The sequence below is a fragment of the Pseudophryne corroboree genome, chromosome 6 (assembly GCF_028390025.1).
Source record: "Pseudophryne corroboree isolate aPseCor3 chromosome 6, aPseCor3.hap2, whole genome shotgun sequence".
In the NCBI taxonomy this organism is placed as follows: Eukaryota; Metazoa; Chordata; class Amphibia; order Anura; family Myobatrachidae; genus Pseudophryne; species Pseudophryne corroboree.
In genome coordinates this window covers 296815549-296836006 of record NC_086449.1, presented here as the reverse complement: position 1 = coordinate 296836006, position 20458 = coordinate 296815549, and the positions used below count along the sequence as shown (strand labels likewise).

At 42.8% G+C, this 20458-nt stretch overlaps 1 protein-coding gene across 2 annotated transcripts in view; it reads right to left on the bottom strand.

Annotated features, from left to right (window-relative positions):
* MYZAP (myocardial zonula adherens protein) overlaps nt 1-15217 on the bottom strand; it is a 272628-nt gene extending 257411 nt beyond the window's left edge. For both annotated transcript variants that reach the window (XM_063926165.1, XM_063926166.1), the window contains exon 1: nt 14693-15217. In XM_063926165.1, the coding sequence (XP_063782235.1) occupies nt 14693-14755 (63 nt within the window). In that variant the 5' untranslated portion in view covers nt 14756-15217. The remainder of the gene's footprint in view (nt 1-14692) is intronic.
* Nucleotides 15218-20458: the final 5241 nt, after the last annotated feature.

Below are 20458 nucleotides of genomic sequence, written 5' to 3'. Positions count from 1 at the left end.
CTCACACACCAGGGCGTTGTGGCAGTACTATCACTTTCCCCACATAGGAGAGCAGAGGAGAGGTGGTAGCTCTGTGGTCCAGAGGAAGCAGGAGGATTTGGGCTAAGATAGGGCATTCAGACAAGGGCACAGGAGATGGGCGAAGATAATGAGTTTGGAAGCAATGTGAATTCAGCTGGGAGCTGTAGAGCCTAGTGATGTTTATGTGCAGATGAAGAGTGTGCTCTGATTGGTGTAGACCAGTGGATCTCTACTAAAATTAGTAAAGATCCACTTACCTGGGTATACTGTCACATGATGCTTGTGGGGGCGCTACATGTCCCAGCTGTGGGTGTGGAGTTTTCATGAGAGTAGAGTTCATCCATGTGGTCCCAGACTATCCTCATGAGACTCTGCTGATCAACTTTAGGAGCTACAGTACCTGATGTCACATTTTCTGACCCCTCTTCGCCCATCGATCATTAACCCCCTTTCATCATAATTCTCCATTAAGCCCCTCTCATCATATTGCAGTATCATTCCCCAGACCACCGTCCCTCTCACTCACCCAGACTGCAGTGCTGTTCCAGGAGGGAACTGATGATACATTTTATGCAGTTCTTTTTTACATGCTGTTTAAGTTTACATTGGCTATGCAGAAATATTTACATAGCAATAGAAATATATGCACTATGTTTTCTACCAATATGGACTATATAGTTCATATCGGTAGTTAATATCGCACCGTGTGTAGGACCTTTTACAACTGAAAACATAAATATTATGTGCCAAAGTTAAGTATACAGTAAGTTACACAATATAACAACTCAAATACATAAATACAGTACATGTGCCTCCTCTTTGCATCAAAAGGAAAGTAACATTCTACAACCTAATATGACTGACAATGTTTTTGTAACCTACGCAGCAAGCACATTATCTAACTATTTCTAATTAGCTAAATAAGATGTCAAGCTGCACAAATCAGGATATCCTGGTTGATAATAGATGTAATACACTGCCTTAAATTTGTATATAGCTGTTTTAGTTGGTGACGAAAATTAAACTCTTGTGTTGAAAATGACATTATTTCATAACAAGAAACAAATTGCAGACAATGGAGGTTCTCATAACATTACTCACTGAGCTTCTGTCTAGCTATAAAGAAATCATGGTTCAAATCGTCAAAGTACAGAGCAAATGATCACAGCAGCTGACAGAAATCATTTGATTAACAACAAGAAGTCTTGTTCTGTTGTCTCAACAGTTGTGGTTTGATATTTTGTGAGTTCAAAAACTATAACAAGTTTAATTTCCAAAGCTTTCCAAGTAATCTGAGGAAATTAATCAAGTTTGATTATCTGTAACTGGTTCCTTTTGAAGCTTCATTTTTAATAAGAGACATGGCTTGTAATGAAGTCAGTAGTTTTATTGTAAACAAGATAACGTACAGTGCTAACCATAGCTGGGAATTTTCTACACAAAATGACCCAGATAGGCTAAATGGTATGAAGCATGACATGTAATATGCTCTATTCAGTATTTCCGCTAGCTTGTCCACATTTGCCACTGTAAATAACATGTATGTTAGCATAGTGAGCAATTACCCTTATTAGTTACAGTACTTTTCCTCTAGTTGCCTTCTGTGTGGAACAAAACGAGTGCAACCATGTGACCCATCCATAACCACAGAAAACATGTAAAAAAAACTCTTGGCTGACCGAGATTAAAACTTGTGTTGATATCCCAAGATTTAACAGGAAAACTAAATCCACATACTCACTTGGTATATCATAATAAGGGCAAGACTGGCACTAAAATTCAGCTCTGGCATTTTAAGCATACCTCCCAACATGACCCTCTCCAGGAGGGACAGAATGCTCTGCTCCTGGACTTCCCTATTAATTTATGATTGCCATCACCTGTGTTGAAACACCTTTCTTTGTTCATTTACCTGTTCAAAACAGGTGCTGGCAATCACAAATTGAGAAGAAAGTCCAGAAGCAGAGCATTGTGTCTCTCCTGGAGAGGGTCATATTGTGAGGTATATTTTAAGCACACAGATCCAACTGCTCCTTAATTTGTGGCCCCCTCCCTTATATAATACATTTAATTAATTTGTGCCAACTGCCCAGAAAAATAATGTTTCATTCATTTATGCAAACTGCTCCCCTTACACAGATCACCCATAATATTAAAACCACTGACAGGTGAAGTGAATAATATTAATTGTCTTGTTACAATGGCACCTGTCAAGGGTTGGGATATATTGGCCCTCATTCCGAGTTGATCGCTCGCAAGGCGATTTTAGCAGAGTTACACACGCTAAGCCGCCGCCTACTGGGAGTGAATCTTAGCTTCTTAAAATTGCGACCGATGTATTCGCAATATTGCGATTACAAACTACTTAGCAGTTTCAGAGTAGCTTCAGACTTACTCGGCATCTGCGATCAGTTCAGTGCTTGTCGTTCCTGGTTTGACGTCATAAACACACCCAGCGTTCGCCCAGACACTCCTCCGTTTCTCCGGCCACTCCTGCGTTTTTTCCGGAAACGGTAGCGTTTTTAACCACACGCCCCTGAAACGCCGTGTTTCCGCCCAGTAACACCCATTTCCTGTCAATCACATTACGATCGCCGGAGCGAAGAAAAAGCCGTGAGTAAAAATACTATCTTCATTGTTAAATTACTTGGCGCAGTCGCAGTGCGAATATTGCGCATGCGTACTAAGCGGAATTTTACTGCGATGCGATGAAATATACCGAGCGAACGACTCGGAATGAGGGCCATTATGTAGCTAGTGAACACTCTGTTCTTGAAGTCGATGTGTTGGACACAGGAAAAATGGATAAGCATAAGGATCCAAGCAACTCTGACTTGGTGCCAAATTGTGATGGCTATCCAACTGGGTCAGAGTACTGAATAATCTATTCATGAAACAGTGAAAAGTGTGGAGAAGTGAGCCAGTGGAAAAGTTGCCCATGGCAACCAATCAGCTGCTACGTATAATTTTACAGAATGCACTTTATAAATGTTACCTCAACACTGATTGGTTGCCAGGGCAACTACTGCACTGGCTCACTTCTCCACTTTTTTCACTGCTTCATGAATAGACCCCGAATCTCTAAAATGAGAAGTCTTCTGGGGTGTTCCCGGTACGCAGTGGTTCGTACCTACCAAAAGTGGTCCAAGGAAGGACAACTGGTGAACCAGCGACAGGATCAGGAGAAGCTTATGCAGCATAAATTTCTGAAGAAGTTCATGCACCCTATGATAGAATGATGTCAGACCACACAATGCATCGCAGCTTGCTGTGTATGGGGCTGCGGAGCCACAGACCAGGCAGAATGGTCATGCTGACCTCTGTCCAATGTCAAAGGCGCCTACAGTAGGCATGTGAGTGTCAGAACTGGAGCATGGAGTAATAGAGAGAGGTGACCTGGTCTGATGAATCATGTTTTCTTTCATGTGGATGGACGGGTGAATGTGCATCATTTACCTGGAGAAGAGATAGTACCAGGATACACTATGGGAAGAAGTGAAAGCCGGCAGATGCAGTGCAATGCTCTGGGCAATGTTCTGATGGAAAACCTTGGGTACTGCTACTCATAGATTAAAATTGTTACTTTATTTCAAATACATTCCATACATCTACTATCAATACGACACACAGCGCGAGATGCCTGGTGCGAGCGAGCTGCCAGGTTCTGTGACTGTAGTTTTCTATACATAACTGTGGAGTGGATATCGCAGGTCACATATACAGGAAACAATGGTGAGTTACAAATACTGACAGTGTTATATTCAGTAGCTAGTCGTTACACGGAGTCAGTGCATGGCAACCTCACGCATACAGTGTGTTAAATTGTTTCCATTTCCACAAAGTATATAATTACTACGGATAATGCTTCAAGTTTTGCTCGAGCTTTGCTTAAGATTAGTAATTAGCACATACTGTAGCTATACCACATGTCACACCTATATTGTTGTTGCTAATTCTGAGAACTGTCATAATTTACTGTATATAGGAAAGGTCAAACTGAAACTGCTTCTATTCAGACACAAATCTAAGCTTTCACATCTATGGACAAGCGTTAGAGAAACATGTGCCAGAGGGTTACAGATTCCTTCTGCTTTCCATGAAGGTTATAATTCCGGGTATCCGGATGGTAGGTCGACAGTCAATAGGTTGACCACTATTGGTTGACATGGATGTCGACATGGGAAAAATGTCGACAGTAAAATGACCAACACAGGACAGGCCAACACATGAAAAGGTCGACGTGGCTTTTTTTTAAACATTTTTTTTATTTTTTACCTTTTTCATACGTTACCATCCACGTGGACTACGATTAGGAATAGTAACCTGTGCCAAGCGCAGTGGTAGCGAAGCGAAGTACCTTGCCCGCAGCATGGCAAGCAAAGCTGCAGTGGGACCCAGTAAGCGAATATGGTAGCATAACAGAACAGAATAAGCAGTTGGAATTTTCTTATGGTCCTGAATAGCAGTGGAGCACAAGCTGTGCAAGCAGAATCAAGGTAGTAGATGAAAATACACACACACCCGAATTCACAACCTAATCGCATTCTTAGGGGCATATTTAATTAGCTAATTAGCTTCCCTTCCTACCCTTCCCACTAGATCGTTAGCTCTTCAGAGCAGGGCCCTCTTTCCTCTTGTTATCTAAACCATCTTCTCGACACATTTCACTCGCAGCTCTCCCCTACTCAGCAACCATCTTTACCGCTTTTTCTCCTTCTGGTAAAGGCTCATCTCCATCTATGGCCACCAGCCCCTAGTAGTACATTGGCCCTCATTCCGAGTTGTTTGCTCGTTAGCTACTTTTAGCAGAAATGCAAACACAAAGCCGCCGCCCTCTGGGAGTGTATCTTAGCATAGCAGAATTGCCAACGAAATATTAGCAATTGCTAATGAAAGATTAGCAATTCTGCTATTATTAGCAGAATTGCTAACGAAAGCAATTTCCTTGCAGTTTCTGAGTAGCTCCAGACCTACTCCTAGATTGCGATCACCTCAGTCCGTTTAGTTCCTGGTTTGACGTCACAAACACGCCCTGCGTTCGCCCAGCCACTCCCCCATTTCTCCAGCCACTCCTGCGTTTTTACCTGGCACGCCTGCATTTTTTAGCACACTCCCTGGAAACGGCCAGTTTCCGCCCAGAAACACCCACTTCCTGTCAATCAGCAGAGCGATTGAAAAGCTTCGTTCGCCCGTGAGTAAAATAGCATAGTTTTGTGTAAATTTTCTTAGCGCGTGCGCCCTGCTGTGCATACGCATACGCAGTACTGCCGGATTTTAGCCTATTAGCAATTCTGCTAAAATTAGCAGCGAGCGAACAACTCGGAATGAGGGCCATTGATCACTCCCTCACTACTTACATCTTAGCTGTATTATGTCTTGAGAATTATGGTGCTCCTTGTTACCTGTACTCTATTTTTGTTATTTATTTACTGTAATGCTAAGTTTGTCTCCCTGTACTGTCCTTTGTATTGTGCTGTGAAACACATGTGGCGCCTTATAAATAAAATGGAATAATAATAATAATAATAATAATAATAAGCTGAGCAGGGAAAAGCTATTCAATTAAATAGCCTTTTCCCCGCACAGTGAATCAGGGGCTAACGCCCTCTAACCCACTGGTTCCAAATAAACCCTACTAATTGAATCTCCCATCACAGCTAATTGAATATGTTTACCTCACCTAAGCAGATACATTTAAAAGGAGAGACTTCAACAGAGGTACAAAATTCAGTTCAGTAGTCAGGAAATTGTACACTATTCCTAAACATAGTTCTACGGGTATGGGACTCCAGGTCGACACACCAAAGGTCGACACCTGAAATAGGTCGACATGAACAAGGGCCGACATGAGTTTATGTTTTTTTGGGTGTCGTTTTCTCCGTAATGTGACCGGGAACCCCAATTAGTGCACTGTGTCCCCTCGCATGGCGAGCGAGCGTCGGGCAAGGTGCCTCGCTCTGCTACCGCTGCACTCGGCACAGGTTACCGTTCCCAATTGTAGTCCACGTGGATCGTAAAGTATGAAAAAGTTCAAAAAATGGAAAATAAGTGAAAAACTCATGTCGACCTTTTTCCATGTCGACCTTGTGTCCACGTCAACCTATTTCAGGTGTCGACCTAAGGTGGTGACCAATTGGTGTCGACCTAAGTGGTGTCGACATTTTTTGGTGTCGACCTGGAGTCTGGATACCAATTCTACTTGGTCTCTATCTCTGTGCCTGATTTAGAGGTGGACGCAGTGCTGATGATTGCGCAGTGTAGTGATTTTTTTTGTACTGTGCACCAATTGTATAATGACGCAGTGAGGATGTATTTTCAAAGGTAATGACCACCTGTGGGAAGTATTGGGATGAACCACACACACACACACACACACACACACACACACACACACACACACACATATTTCACCAACAAAAAGCTCTACTCTTCTGCATTTTGTTGCAATAGCAAATACTAACTTACATACTGCAAGTAAACTCCTTTACAATACAAACACTTTGCTGTAGAAACACATACTGAGTGCAAATCACTTACATCAAATAACATAAAAACTATCTTGTACAAACATGTAAGTCTGCATTTACCTTCTTCATGTATGTCAGATGACTTTCTTATGAGTGTGCAGTACTTTGGGATCTATTTACTAAGCCTTGGATAAATATAAAGTGGATGGAGATAAAGTACCAGACAATCAGCTCATAACTACCATGTCACAGGCCGGGTTTGAAAAATGACAGTTGTGAGCTGATTGACTGGTACTTTATCTCCATCCAAGGCTTATACCCCTTTCACACCGCAGCTTTAACCCGGTAAACTGCCGATTTTTCAGCCTTACTAAACGGTTCTAGCTGCGATGTGAAAGGGCCACCTTGAATTTACAGTTTTCAAAATACTGGTATTTTGAAACGGTTAAAAAGCAGGGTCCTACCCGGTTCAGAACCGTTTCACTGTGCAGTGTGAAAGGCTCTGAAACGGTATTTCCAAGCCACAGGAGGTGATAGGCTGTCTCCATGTGTGATGTCACCAGGCAGAAGCAGGAAGCTGGAGGAAAAACACATCAGACACATGAGAGTGGGTTTAGAAGCGTTTTCTTACTGCAAATATATTATACAATGGCAACTTGGAGTGATGAAGAGGTGAGGGAGCTGCTAAGAATCAAAGGGGATGAGGAAATCTGCAGACAAATAACTGGGACAGTGAAGGATGCACTCATATATAAAAACATGGTTAAAATGTTTCAAGCTGCTGGGTTCCATCGCAGGACTATCCAAATTATTAATAATTAATTAATAATTATTAATAATGTGTGGGCCAGAAAAGTCCATTTATGACAACCACTGCTCTCTATGGGTAAAACGGGTTCAGTGTGAAAGGTACCAAAACGGTAATGAAATGGTAATATACTGGTTACAACATGCGATGTGAAGGGGGTTTAACTGCTCAGACCCGTTTTAAGAACCGTTTAAAGAACCGTTTCAAAAGCAGGTTTTGCGATGTGAAAGCGGCATTAGTAAATAGTCCCCTTTATTACTATACAAACAGCTCCTACTACAGAATCTGTTGTAACAGAAGGCATCAGTGTATCAGTTTTTGCCTCCTCTCTTGTGTTGCTTAATGATTCATTTACACCATTTACTTTACATTATCACTGGCCATTAATTTTATTTTTGTTGTCTATTTTTGCAAGAGGGCTATTTTCTGGGTTATGTGCTCTAGGAGGGGTGAAAGGAAGGCCACTGTTGAGGTTTTCTCCTGTATAAGTTCCTCCACCATTTCTATAAAAAGCAGCACAAATAAACAGGTGCTGATTGACTTGTAATGTCACATACCTGTCACAAACAGGTAGTCATGTAGTCTGTCAGTTTGTGTGATTATAAGCACATGGGCACATTGGGGGTAATTCTGAGTTGATTGCAGCAGCAAGAAAGTTAGCAATTGGGCAAAACCATGTGCACTGCAGGTGTGGCAGATATAACATTTGCAGAGAGAGTTAGATTTGGGTGGGTTATTTTATTTCTGTGTAGGGTCAATACTGGCTGCTTTATTTTTACACTGCAAATTAGATTGCAGATTGAACACACCCCACCCAAATCTAACTCTCTGCAAATGTTATATCTGCCCCCCCTGCAGTGCACATGGTTTTGCCCAATTGCTAAAAAATTTCCTGCTGCGATCAACTTGGAATTACCCCCATTGTTGGTCTGATGTTGCCTGCAGATTAATAAACCATATAAATGCACATGTGACAAAAATGTGGCACTAACACTACCAGCAATATGGGGGCACATTTAGTGACCAGTGTTCACGATTACAATACTTATGTGTTGACTATTCACACATGGAACAAAGTTATGAATAGCGAAACCCAGCCAGTTTATAGCACAGCCCTGTAATCCACATGCACCAGTTATAATTTTAGAGGGCCACTTTCACAGCCCTGGGGTAAGGATAATAGCCTAAATAGAAGAATTGTGCTATATGAAAGAACATAAACATAACTGTATAGAGACTGAAAGGGGGGGGAGAGCATATATCCATATTTTACAGTATTCTGTATGCTACCTGGAAATTGTAAACAGATTATTTAACTAATGTATGCCTTGGGTAGTATACAATAGACTAATACCAAAAGTGTTTTAAAACCACCACATGTGTTGGCCCAAAATAATTATCTGGTGTGATTGGAGTCGGGGCTGCTGAGACACCAGACTACCCCATTACTAGAGAGAGAATGTGGTCAAATATAGGGAATTGGTCACACCCAGGCCCGGATTTCCCAAAAGGGACCCTAGGCACTTGCCTAGGGCCCCGGCCCCACAAAGAAATTCGGCCTGTCCAAAACGTTCCCCAGAGTCCGTTGTCTGCACTGTGCATGTTATGTGCTTGTAGTATACGTGTAGTAATGTAAGGCAGTCCTGCCCACTTCCCACCTACCATAAAAAATAAATCCTATAGTGTACTTAAAAAGAGAGATAAGCCCACCATAGTCTGTGGTGATAACTCATCACCATCGTTATATGTCATAGGCACTAAGCAGGGCAAAGACCCACACATTACTGTGTAAAGATGTAGACATGCTCATCTATAGCCCCATACACACTAGACGAGAAAGTGAAAGATCTCACTGAAGAGGGCCGATCTGAGGGAGATCTTTTACAATCTCGTCCAGTGTGTACACTCAAAATCGTTAACGACCGCCTCCCTCGTCTGAACATGTACAGACGAGGGAGGTCCTTGTTAACGACAGCCATGCTGCAAATGTATAACGCCCCCCCCAGATATACTAAGCCTTGGAGAGAGATAAAGTGGACGGAGATCAAGTACCAATCAATCAGCTCCTGTCAGTTTTCAAACACAGCCTGTAAAATTGCAGTTAGGAGCTGGCTGTCTGGTAAATTATCGCTCTCCACGTTATCACTCTCCAAGACTTAGTACATCTCCCAGTTTGAAGGACATACTTAGAACTCTCCCCCTGTCTGAACGTACAACTCTACTACTTTTTGAGGGACATACATAGGACTCTCTCTCTCTCTGTTTGGGGGACATATGTAGTACTATCTCTCTGCTTGAGTCATACTAACAGTATACGTTCAAGATACCAGCTGTCAAATACCCGTCAGAACACAGATGCTGGAATCCCAAACAGGTCAACGTCCCGACACTAGAATCCCGAAGGTAAGTATAGCTGGTAGGGTTAGTGTTTGGCTAGTGGGGAGGGGAATAGGTTTAGGCGCCGGGGGTGTTAGGGTTAGGCTGCGTGAGGGTGGGGGGGGGCTAGAATTAGGGTGCGGGGACGGGGAGTTAGGGTGAGGCACCACTGGGGGGGATTGGTTAGGTTGCAGAAAGGGAGGATTTAACCGGTTTAGGCACTAAGGGGGGGGGGGAGGTTAGGCACTAAGGGGGAGGCAGGGTTAGGGGGGTTGGCGTTTGAATACTTACCTCACCCCTGTCGGGAGGATCATGACCATTGGGATGCCAGTGACAGTATTGTGACCGTTGGCATCCCATCTGCCGGCCACGCAATGGATCCTATACTAACTTGGTCCATTTTGTTTCAATACCATTTTCAACATGCATGTTCCTTATGTCCCAAATGCTTGGTGAGCAATCAAAAAACATAGAGCAGCTATTGTTTTATTGTAACAATACCATTTTATTTGCAGCCTTCACTTTCAGAATGAATTGCTTTTAATGGGTATTTTCATGCTGTTAGGCTGGGTACACACTTGCCAGTGTCACATCATACACACTGAACGATATCATATAGGTGAAAACTAAAGATACTGTACATCGTTAACGACCTGAGGGAGAGCACATCGTTAACAGGCCGCCGGCAACATGACTACATCCCCACTGGACGATGTGAACGATATAGTGTATTGTCCGATCCGCTGGATCGGACGATATATCAGGTGCGCATCGCCAAGTGTGTACCCAGCCTTAGTAATTACTAGTAAAAATGGCCCAGGCAGTGTTGCATATGAAATTGTACTTGAGAATGTTTAAAGTAACTATCATATTGTTAGTATGTGCAGTTCTGTGTTTCTTCCATGTAAATGAGTGAGAGTGTCTCATTGTATGTTTATTTTAATGTGGAGCGGCATATAATTGTATAAAACGGCATGACGCCACATGTGCTCTGGATTTTGGGATACACTTTTGTACTAGGTCTGGGGCTAGGCCAATATTTTATTTTATGTTATATTTTAAGGCCTACGTTGTGCGTCAAAGTTCATTTATCCTGATTCATATTTACCTATTTAATTGAGTCATATGACAAGCCAACAGATAGAGAACAGAAAATAACTTTGTTATTTAGAGTATAGACTGATGATTTATTTATAGCACACAAATTAAACTTGATGTGTTCACCATTTGTTGCTAATATGTTATTTTATTTGTCAATAAAATTACTCATGCTAGAGTAAATCTCACAGCACTACACAGTATTTGAGTCCGCAAGGTTTTGATAATTACAATGAGGCTAATGGAGAGTCGAATGCAAGTCAGACATGATTGGAATGAAATGAGTACATTCACCCGTATGCATAACTGTACGCATCTCTGCGTCTGGACCACTCCTATCCGTAAACATACTTTCATAACTCTCATCATAAATGCGCACTTGCACAAGCCCTATACTAAGTGCAAAAGATCTAAATGAAAACAGGTGTACTTATGTATACGCACAGCTCTGAATAGCCTGCAATCCATCTGGCCTATGTGAGACTACCACGTTATATCCCTTCATGTGATGTGGCGATGCATTTGGTTTACTTATGACCCTGCAGCGCCCACACGTCTCAGAAGAGCATGGAAGATTAGTTATATACCCATGGCAGGTGACCACAGCATTGTTTCCCAGAAATGTCCGTTTCGCGCAAAGAGAGATCCGGCCGTAGATACACAAAAACGTGTCAGTTCGCTTCTGTACATTCAAGTTTACTAAAACCCGCTATTTGCAACCGTATAATAAGCTGCGTCGGAATCGGATCCTAAATCAGTTGTGAAAGGGAGCAAGGGTACTTTACACCCCAAGTAAATGCATTTGGGTTAATGATGCGCCTAATAATGAGAAGCCGATCACAACTGCGAGCACTCATATCTCAGTCTCTCCCTTGTTAAATGCAGTGTCACTGGCACTCAACAAGACACTCATGGGTAACCAGCCTTGAAGTTCACATTCACAGGAAGTATGCTTTCATTATAGTGATCATATGATCAATAATTCCTATGGGCACTTGCATTTTCAGTATGGTTTTCTAAAAAAGAAACAATTTCTTCTGTAGTGCCAGGATGTGCTGTTGTGCTTTATGCGGCTACAACTATGTTACATACAGGGCTCGTAGGCTACATAGGGCATTGGCCTGCAGTAACCAAGACAATAGCAAAGATGCAAAGCAATAACTTTTAAGTGGAACATTTCTCAGACGTGAGAGTATTATTTACTTAGGAACAAATTGTTAGCAAAATTTCTATGGTTTTAAAATAATACTGTATACCAATATTTTGCCCTTTTTGAATCAATGTAAGCACAAACCATACTGAAAACAATGGATACACCCTAAATACATTAGTGGCAATCAACTGTGAACAGAGATAATGGTATTTGCTATGTTGATATAGGCTATAATAAGCTAGGTACACTCCTATACAGTTAGCCAATCAGACGGTATTAGGCTGATCACCCAATATCGGCTAATCGCCCCAATATACTGTAGGTATATAAACACGAGCATTAACCGATAAACTGTTTAAAATGCACCTGTAAAAGGTCAGATCCATAGCCAGATTAAGGGGGCGTGCAGGATATACTGTACCCCGGGCCCCCCTCTGTCAGGGGCCACCCTGGCCAGAGTACACTGACATCACAAGCTCTCCCTCTTGTGCTGCAGCAGAACCAGGTAGCCAGAATGCAAAAAAAAGGACAGTATGCAGAGGCATGCAAAGACACAGGAGAAAAAGTTTCAAAGAGAGAGACAGTCACAGAATGTCACTGAGTCCTGTTCAACTGTGTTAGTACAGTTGCTGCTGTGACAAGATAAATTATAGATTTCATTTTCTATGTGTATTTTAAGGTTGTTTAAATTGTCTTTGTTCCACTACAAGAAAAAACTTTAAAATTGTTGTCTCTCAATTAGGTGGAGCTATAAATAGTACCCAGGCATTATTAAACTATTACTTTAAATCCAATATACACCATTCATTTAAATTTAATATACACAATCCATACCTCGCTATATGACTTCCCTCTTAATTTATGATTGCAATCACTTGTGTTGAAATAAATTTCTTATAAATTCAATAGTTCAACACAGGTGACACAAATCATATATTAAGAGGGAAGTCCAGGAGCAGAGCATTTTGCCCCTCCTGGAATGGGTAATGTTAATAGACATGTACAATCTAATATACACTCGCCCCCTTCCTCCGGGCCCCCCTATTTTAAGTGCCCCGGGGCCCTCCAAAGATTTATCCGGCCCAGGTCGGATCGGGATGTTGCATGTTAAGGTGCACATACACAGGGCCGGCGACAGGGGGGGTCAAAGGGGACACCTGTACCGGGCCCCAAGGATCAGAGGGGCCCCAAGTATATGCCTCATAGTGTCCGGCAGGGATGTGAGCAGGGAATCATCATGGAGTTATTGGGGAGAGACCGACTGTGGTGTGTGTGGGGGAGGAAGGAGAGAGATAAATATTTAAATATCTGTATACTGTAGATATAGCGCAGCAAATTCCGTTGCTCTGAGGGGGCCCCAGAGATATCACTGTACCGGGCCCCAAAATGTCTGTTGCCGGCCCTGCACATACATCAGTTTGGTAAATCTCCGATGGCCCATCCAATTTGCCAATACAGGTTGAGTATCCCATATCCAAATATTCCGAAATATACGGAATATTCCGAAATACGGAGTTTTTTGAGTGAGAGTGAGATAGTGAAACCTTTGTTTTTTGATGGCTCAATGTACACAAACTTTGTTTAATACACAAAGTTATTAAAAATATTGTATTAAATGACCTTCAGGCTGTGTGTATAAGGTGTATATGAAACATAAATTAATTGTGTGAATGTAGACACACTTTATTTAATGCACAAAGTTATAAAAAATATTGGCTAAAATTATCTTCAGGCTGTGTGTATAAGGTGTATATGAAACATAAATGCATTCTGTGCTTAGATTTAGGTCCCATCGCCATGATATCTCATTATGGTGTGCAATTATTCCAAAATACGGAAAAATCCCATATCCAAAATACCTCTGGTCCCAAGCATTTTGGATAAGGGATACTCAACCTGTATATACTCTGATTTGCTGATTGAACTCCAATGATCGTCGATTCTTGAGTGCTCAGCAAAATACAACATATTAAAAATCCCTGACTCAACATTTCCAATAATTTTTGGGTTGGAATCAGCAAATCGAGGATTTCCAACATGTTGGATTTTGCCAGTATTGTTACAAAATTATCGGCACTGCGCAGAATTGTGCTGATTGACTGTTAATGTATGGATTACATTATGAGCAGTATATTTAAAATGCCCAAGTTACCGATTCTTTGAAGGGGTTGGCTATGGAATACCGGCGGTCGGGATCCTAAAGGTCAGAATACCGACACCAGAATCCCGACCACCAGAATGCCGGCAGCGGGACAAGCGCTAGAAAGCCCCTTGCGGGTTCACTGAGCTCGCCACACTGCGGTATCGGTGCATGGGTGTCGTGGACACCCACGAGTAGGAATAGCCTTGGCGCAGCTGTCGGCATTCTCGGCGGTCGGGATCCCAGCGTCGGTAGTATCTACATCCCCTTTGAAGAATGTACTAGCTGAGGTACAAACAGCTGAGTGTGTATGGGGTACACACTGACCAGAAAATCGTTTATGTGACCTGCTGAGTGATCGCACAGTGAGTACCTAAATATTTACCACAGTGTAGGGATCTTACTTCATTAGTAACATGTATAAATAGAAAAAGAAATGAGCAGTCACATAATTATTTAGTGTCATCTGATGACATAATTACAAACTTAAACATGAATACATAGAACTGAACACACAGCTTCTGGCCATAGCGGGTCTCCTGCAGCCTAATGTAGTTAGCTGCATGTGATCAGCAATGTATCAGCAGTAGTACAGTACATCCTGCAGCAGAGTTCTGTACTATACTCACAGCTTTCTGGGCAGGGGCAGTTTCTGAGCTGGTAACAGTCGATCCTGTTGTGAATCTCATCATCTTGTTAAGGACCAGATAGGCAGGAGCTACACAGTAACTGGACAGTCCTGCTGTTTAATACAAGTACTTTATGTCTCTCGCAGCAAAGTGTTCTTCAGACAGGAGTCCACATTTGTAAGCCTGTCCTAGAGATCCCCAGTCGGTCTGAGAAAGAGCTTTAGCACTGATCTGTGGAAGTCCTGCTAATTCTCCTTCCCCGCCCCTTTCCTGCTGCTTCAGATGTCCTCGGCAAGTAATCCTCAGTACACAAGTGTCTGCCCTCTAGTCCACATAGTGCTGACAGTGACACATAGTTCCTGCTGTGGGCGCTGCCTGCAGGCACAGGGACTCCTGCTGCTGCACACCTGGACTGCCCGCTGCGCCTCCTGCTGCTGCTCTGAGGAACCTTTACGCCTTGTCTGTTCCACAGGTCGTCTCACGTGTAGTAGTAGCTTCCTCCCCGACCTGTCAGGCAGCATTCATGGGAGATGTTGTCTCTGCTTACCTGGGGAAACGCAACAAGCAGAAGTCACACTACACCCTCCCAGTGTGAGGGTGGGACCCTGCCAGGTCGATATTTCATATTTATTAACACATTCGGCGCCATATACTGTCGGAGTCTCATTTACTGTAGGTTTAGTCTTTAGTCAAACTTTGGCTCTTCAGCTGCAGTAGAATTGAAGTCCCATCAAAACATGGGGAGCCACAGGTGTTATACTGTACCTCTGCTGTTCTACTTTATTATCAATATACAGTATATAAGGTAGCGTAGAGTAGTACAACTTCATTGTCATTTTATGCTTATATGCTTAGGAAACTAGATATTAATTATATATATATATATATATATATATATATATATATATATATATATACACACACACAGTGTGTAATAAAGCGCAGACAAATTACAATGGGTATTACAGAAAATATTTCAGTCATTCACATGAGTCTCTGCTCCAGAAGGGCCCTTACCACATGGCCATACATACACACTATTTTTTTGTTACAATCACATTAGTTACTGTACGTAATACCAGCGGTCGGGATCCCAGAGGTCAGAAGGTCGACGCCGGAACCCTGACAGCCAGAATTCCTGCGGCAAGCGCAACAAGTTCCTTTGCAGGCTTGCTGCACTCGCCACGCTTCAAATCTCGCCACATTATTATATTCCCCCTCAGATGGTGGCGTTGGACAACCACCTTAGTGGGAACTAGGGGCTTTGGTCGAGATTCCGACCGGCGGCATTTCTTCAGCTGTCAGAATTCTGGCGTCGGTAAATTAACCGCATCCCAGCACATTAACCCTACCAGTATTTTTGGGGAGAACATATAAACTCCTCATTGTAATTAAATTGAACTCTTGACCTCAGTGGTTGTTTAATTCTTAACCACTACAACAATTATGCATAGTATTTGGCATATAGATAGATAGATAGATATATAGATTTTATGTTTAGTGGACAACTTTTAAAACAATGATTGACTGGAAAGTGACAAGCATGCACATGAATAGTGGCAGCTAATAGGCACCAGGTTAAACATACACACCTTTTCTAGAAGTTGTTGACATAGGATACTGAGCATGCATGCAGCACTAAAGAGCAAGCACACAATACACACTGACAGCTGATAGTGCAGCCAGCTCCTGTTACTGAGCCCTTCCTATTCACGCAGGGAGGAGTGTTCATCATAATTGACACATACAGGGAAGCCTAAACCCTTCATCTGGCAGAACATTGTATAGCTTATGTCATTCCTATTTAATTGTTGAATTCCTAGCATAATTAGAAATGTACTTTAGAATAAGAGATGTTTCACAAACGGAAGAAACAGAGCACTTATTGTAATGACATTCATTATACAACACTCTGACAGTAAGTGACAGACTACAGTGTGCGCTGTCATGTGGTTTACAGAATGCAAGAGAGGGTGCAGAATAAACCATTTTGATAGATTGTTTTGCTGTGCTAACATTACAGATATGATAGGGTACATTTCTCATCATGGATAGTAGATGCACATCAGTTATATTATTATTATTATTATTATTATTATTATTGTTGCTGTTGTTGTTATTATTATTATTTTGTAGCAGTTATTTATAGGGTGCCACAAAGTTTCCCAGTGCCTTATAGAGCATTAATACAAACATGGTAAATATTCTTATGAAATTACAGGGCAAACAGAGGATATATATATATATATATATATATATATATACACGAATACAAGCAAATACATTACAAAAAAGTTTAAAAAAAAAAACCTAAAAGTCATTATTGGAACATGGAATATATGAATATAAATATGAATTTGTAAAAATTAATACTATACAAATTGCACTAAATGCCCATAGTCTTTCTGCTCAGAATGAAGTCAGGTTGTAGCCGCCACATCTATAATCTGCATTGGCAAACTAATTTGAACTCAATGGCACCTCACTGTGGGCAGTGCCAGATTAAGGTCCACATGGGCCTGGAGCTGAAATTTACAAAGGGCCTAATTGTATATGACAACAGGGGATGTGGCCTTTCTTCAATCACCTCAACTGCCCTCTCCTCTTCACCTATATCAACAGTATAATGTGAAAGTCAACAAACAAAAGGAAACCACTGTGCATAGCAGTGGCGCTTAAACACATAATAATGCCCACGGTAGCAGTGCTCTTATACAAATAATAGTGCCCATGGTAGCAGTGCTCTTATACAAATAATAATGCTCACAGTAGCAGTGCCGCTTATACACATAATAATGGCCACAGTATCAGAGCCGCTTATGCACATAATGCCCACGGAATCAGTGCCACTTATACACATAATGTCCACAGTAGCAGTGCCACTTATACACATAATGCCCATGGTAGCGGTGCTTTTATACACATAATGCCCATGGTAGCAGTGCCACTTATATCCATAGCAATGCCCATGGTAGCAGTGCTGCAATACACATAATAATGCCCACAGTATCAGTGCCCCTTTATACACATAATAATGGCCACAAGGTATCAGTGCTGCTTATACACATAATAATGCCCATGGTATCAGTGCCTCTCATACACATAATGCTCACAGTAGCAGTGCCGCTTATACACATAATAATGCCCACAGTAGCAGTGCCGCTTATACACAATGCCCACAGAATCAGTGAGACTTATACACATAATGCCCATGGTAGCAGTGCTCTTATACGCATAATAATTCCTTTGTAAATGTGACCAACGCTCTACTTATATAAGTAATACTGGGGTGGCAGCAGTACGTGTGAGAGGCTAAACCCAAAAACCTCCAGTAATTAAAGTTCAGAAAGGATTTACACAACTGCGCCTGCTTGCAAAGTAAAATGTCAGAGATAATTTGTTTAAGTGAAAAAACCACGGAATATTGTGTAGTATGAAAAATACTGACGTTTATTTATACTTTTTGACCTTATATTACTTTTCTCTATCGTCCTAAGTGGATGCTGGGGTTCCTGAAAGGACCATGGGGAATAGCGGCTCCGCAGGAGACAGGGCACAAAAAAGTAAAGCTTTACTAGGTCAGGTGGTGTGCACTGGCTCCTCCCCCTATGACCCTCCTCCAGACTCCAGTTAGATTTTGTGCCCGAACGAGAAGGGTGCAATCTAGGTGGCTCTCCTAAAGAGCTGCTTAGAGAAAGTTTAGTTTAGGTTTTTTTCTTTACAGTGAGTCCTGCTGGCAACAGGATCACTGCAACGTGGGACTTAGGGGGAAAGTAGTAAACTCACCTGCATGCAGAGTGGATTTGCTGCTTGGCTACTGGACACCATTAGCTCCAGAGGGATCGAACACAGGCCCAGCCGTGGAGTCCGGTCCCGGAGCCGCGCCGCCGACCCCCTTGCAGATGCTGAAGCGTGAAGAGGTCCGGAAACCGGCGGCTGAAGACTCCTCAGTCTTCATAAGGTAGCGCACAGCACTGCAGCTGTGCGCCATTTTCCTCTCAGCACACTTCACTGGGCAGTCACTGAGGGTGCAGAGCGCTGGGGGGGGGGCGCTCTGAGAGGCAAATATAAACCTTATACAAGGCTAAAAATACCTCACATATAGCCCATAGGGGCTATATGGAGATATTTAACCCCTGCCTGACTGGAAAAATAGCGGGAGAAGAACCCGCCGAAAAAGGGGCGGGGCCTATCTCCTCAGCACACGGCGCCATTTTCTGTCACAGCTCCGCTGGTCAGAACGGCTCCCAGGTCTCTCCCCTGCACTGCACTACAGAAACAGGGTAAAACAGAGAGGGGGGGCACATTAATGGCTATATATATATATATATTAAAGCAGCTATAAGGGAGCACTTAATATAAGGATATCCCTTGTATATATAGCGCTTTGTGGTGTGTGCTGGCAGACTCTCCCTCTGTCTCCCCAAAAGGGCTAGTGGGTCCTGTCTTCATTAGAGCATTCCCTGTGAGTTTGCGGTGTGTGTCGGTACGTGGTGTCGACATGTATGAGGACGATATTGGTGTGGAGGCGGAGCAATTGCCAAATATGCAGATGTCACCCCCCAGGGGGTCGACACCAGAATGGATGCCTTTATTTGTGGAATTACGTGATGGTTTATCTTCCCTTAAACAGTCAGTTGAGGACATGAGGCGGCCGGACAATCAATTAATGCCTGTCCAGGCGCCTCAAACACCGTCAGGGGCTGTAAAACGCCCTTTGCCTCAGTCGGTCGACACAGACCCAGACACGGGCACTGATTCCAGTGACGACGGTAGAAATTCAAACGTATTTTCCAGTAGGGCCACACGTTATATGATTTTGGCAATGAAGGAGACGTTACATTTAGCTGATACTACAGATACCGTAAAACAGGGTATTATGTATGGTGTGAAAAAACTACAAACAGTTTTTCCTGAATCAGAAGAATTAAATGACGTGTGTGATGAAGCGTGGGTTGCTCCTGATAAAAAGTTGATAATTTCAAAAAAGTTATTGGCATTATACCCTTTCCCGCCAGAGGTTAGGGCACGCTGGGAAACACCCCCTAAGGTGGACAAGGCGCTCACACGCTTATCCAAACAAGTGGCGTTACCCTCTCCTGAGACGGCCGCACTTAAGGATCCATCAGATAGAAAGATGGAAGTTATTCAAAAGAATATATACACACATGCAGGTGTTATACTACGACCAGCTATAGCAACTGCCTGGATGTGCAGTGCTGGAGTAGTTTGGTCAGAATCCCTGATTGAAAATATTGATACCCTAGATAGGGACAATGTTTTACTGTCGTTAGAACAAATAAAGGATGCATTTATCTATATGCGTGATGCACAGAGGGATATTTGCACACTGGCATCTCGGGTGAGTGCTATGTCCATTTCAGCCAGAAGAGCCTTATGGACACGACAGTGGACAGGCGATGCGGATTCAAAACGTCACATGGAGGTTTTGCCGTATAAAGGGGAGGAGTTATTTGGAGTTGGTCTATCAGACTTGGTGGCCACGGCTACTGCCGGGAAATCCACTTTTTTACCTCAAGTCACTCCCCAACAGAGAAAGGCACCGACCTTTCAACCGCAGCCTTTTCGCTCCTACAAAAATAAGAGAGCAAAGGGCTTGTCGTACCTGCCACGAGGCAGAGGAAGAGGGAAGAGACACCAACAGGCAGCTCCTTCCCAGGAACAGAAGCCCTCCCCGGCTCCTGCAAAAACCTCAGCATGACGCTGGGGCCTCTCAAGCGGACTCGGGGACAGTGGGGGGCCGTC